A 2,398-nucleotide genomic window follows, 5' to 3' on the forward strand; every position below is an offset into this window, starting at 1 on the left:
CTCCTCCTCCTCCTCCTCCTCCTCCTCCTCCTCCTCCTCCTCCTCCTCCTTCTTTGATTATCAGCAGGTCTGAGCTCCTTCTAGGCAGCTTAGCTTATCTGAGAGGCTTCTAGACATCACAGCTTGTCTTCAAGTGTCTCTTGGCAGACCTTTTGGCTTAATACATGATTACATAGGTTGAGTTATATGAACTCAGTCAATTTCATGGACTTCCTAAAGCTATTTTAAGTTATTCACTTTCTAAATTTAAGGCGCTTTCATGCAGGATGGATTATTTCCCCTCCCCTTAGAACATCCTGTGTAGTCACCTCCTTGCAAACATCCCATGCTTAACAGACTTTCCTCTAATACAGAAGGGTCTATACTTGGAGGAAAATACTACAAACTGAGAGCTTATCCAGGTCTTATATAGGCAACCACGGTTGCTGTGATTTCATAAATGTAATACCACTGTCACACCTAGAAGATAGTTTCCACGCATCTCCCCCAACCTCTTCTTACAATTATTTATCTGACCTCTGACTCAGGGGTGTTGTTTAAACTATTAAATGCTATACAGTTATGTACCTTATCTTTCAAATAGAATTCTGTCCACAGAAAGAACATAACTTGGGGATACTGTTTAGTAAAAATAAAAATAACTTAACACTTTTTCTTCCAAAATAAATTATTTTCAAGAAGTCTCAGTTGTTTCCTGGTTAGAATAGCAGTCTCTAGAGGATTTGATCCGAGGATGGGTATTTATTTACCAAAATAAAAAATGACAAACTAAAATGCAGATATCAGAAAGAACACTAAGCCTTGTAGAGAATGAAATTTTATGAGGAAGCTAATATAATGGACAGGGGAAATAGATAAAATAAAGAAACTAAGTTTTATCACAATATATGATTAATGGATCACAAATTTAAATTCCATAACCCTAAGTTGTATGAACGTGAGTACACAACTAAGAAGGTAAGTCCATTGCTCTGCTTCTAGTTACCTTCAATAAAACTATTTTCAGAGCTTTCTTCATGTCATTGTTCCTTAAACTATAGATGAAAGGGTTCAGCATAGGGGTCACCACAGTGTACATCAATGAAGCCATTGCAGTGGCATGTGCATTTTGGGTCACAGCAGAACTGAGGTACACTCCAAGGAGGGTACAATAAAATAAGGAGACAACCAAGAGGTGAGATGCACAGGTGGAAAATGCTTTGTACTTCCCCTGAGCTGAGGAGATTGCACAAATGGAGGACACTATCTTAGAGTAAGAGTAAAGGATACCAGAGAGGGGCCCCACAACCAGTAGCATGGCTGAAATATAAATCACCGTGTCATTAAGAGAGATGTCAGAACAGGCATGATGTACTATCTGATTAAGTTCACAGTAAAAGTGCGGGATCTCCAGGTCTGTGCAGAATGATAGCCGTAACACCAAAAAGCTGTGTAACAAGGAATTTATAACACTTATAATCCAGCATGCCAGAATCAGCAATCCACAGCATCTTGTGTTCATGATGATCATGTAATGCAGGGGGTGACAGATGGCCACATAGCGGTCATAAGCCATCACAGTCAGCAGAAAGATGTCCAGTACTGAAAAAAGTAATAGGAAGTATACCTGGGTGATGCAGTTTGCATAGGTGATGACCTTGCTCTGTGTGTGAATGTTCACCAGCATCTGTGGAACAGTGGTGGAAGTGAAGCAGATGTCCACAAAGGACAGATTAGAGAGGAAGATGTACATGGGTGTGTGTAGGTGGGAGTCAACAATGATGGCCATGATGATGAGTAGGTTCCCAGTGACAGTCACTATATACATGGAGAGGAACAGTCCAAATATGAGAGGTTGAATTTGGGGTTGATTCTCTGAGAATCCCAGAAGAAAGAATTCTGAAAGCTGAGTATCATTTCCTGGTTCCATGTGTTTGATGTGCCTACGGAAAGAAGAAATTTGAAGGACTCTGTCACCTATCAATGACATGATAACACTGCTTCTTCCTTTCCTTTCCTTTCCTTTTCCTTTCCTTTCTTTTCCTTTCCTTTCCTTTCCTTTCCTTTTCTTTCCTTCCTTCCTTCCTTGTTTCTTTCATCTTCTCCCTTCCTTGTCTCTTTCACCCTATCCCTAACCCATCTCTCTTCCCAACTCTTCTTAGGTCAATTAGCTTTGATCATATAGGTTTCTCACTAGGACACGAACATTATCAACTTTGTAGAGTCCACACCCTTAAACAACTTGATTCTCCCTCCTCCTGCAGCCTTTGAATGTCAATGGCCCCTCAGTCAAAGTTGAGACATTTTCTCCTCCATGACTGGGTGTTGACTGGTTTGATCTTGTGAACATCTTGTACAGTTAATTGCAGATTCTATGAATTTATAAGGACCTTCTGTCTTCAAAAGACACAACGTCACA

The 2,398-nt window shown here is 40.2% G+C and overlaps 1 protein-coding gene across 2 annotated transcripts in view; it reads right to left on the reverse strand.

The window, feature by feature from the left end:
- LOC114634942 (olfactory receptor 7A17-like) overlaps positions 1-1,909 on the reverse strand; it is a 4,707-nt gene extending 2,798 nt beyond the window's left edge. Inside the window, exon 1 of one of the 2 annotated variants that reach the window (XM_028783568.1) lies at positions 979-1,909. In XM_028783568.1, the coding sequence (XP_028639401.1) occupies positions 979-1,909 (931 nt within the window). Of the gene's footprint in view, positions 1-949 lie in introns of those variants that run through there. The other variant, XM_028783567.1, reaches the window with a different exon arrangement.
- Between the last annotated feature and the right edge of the window lie 489 nt (positions 1,910-2,398).

Source organism: Grammomys surdaster, unplaced genomic scaffold, assembly GCF_004785775.1.
Source record: "Grammomys surdaster isolate TR1022 unplaced genomic scaffold, NIH_TR_1.0 1149, whole genome shotgun sequence".
Lineage (NCBI taxonomy): Eukaryota > Metazoa > Chordata > Mammalia > Rodentia > Muridae > Grammomys > Grammomys surdaster.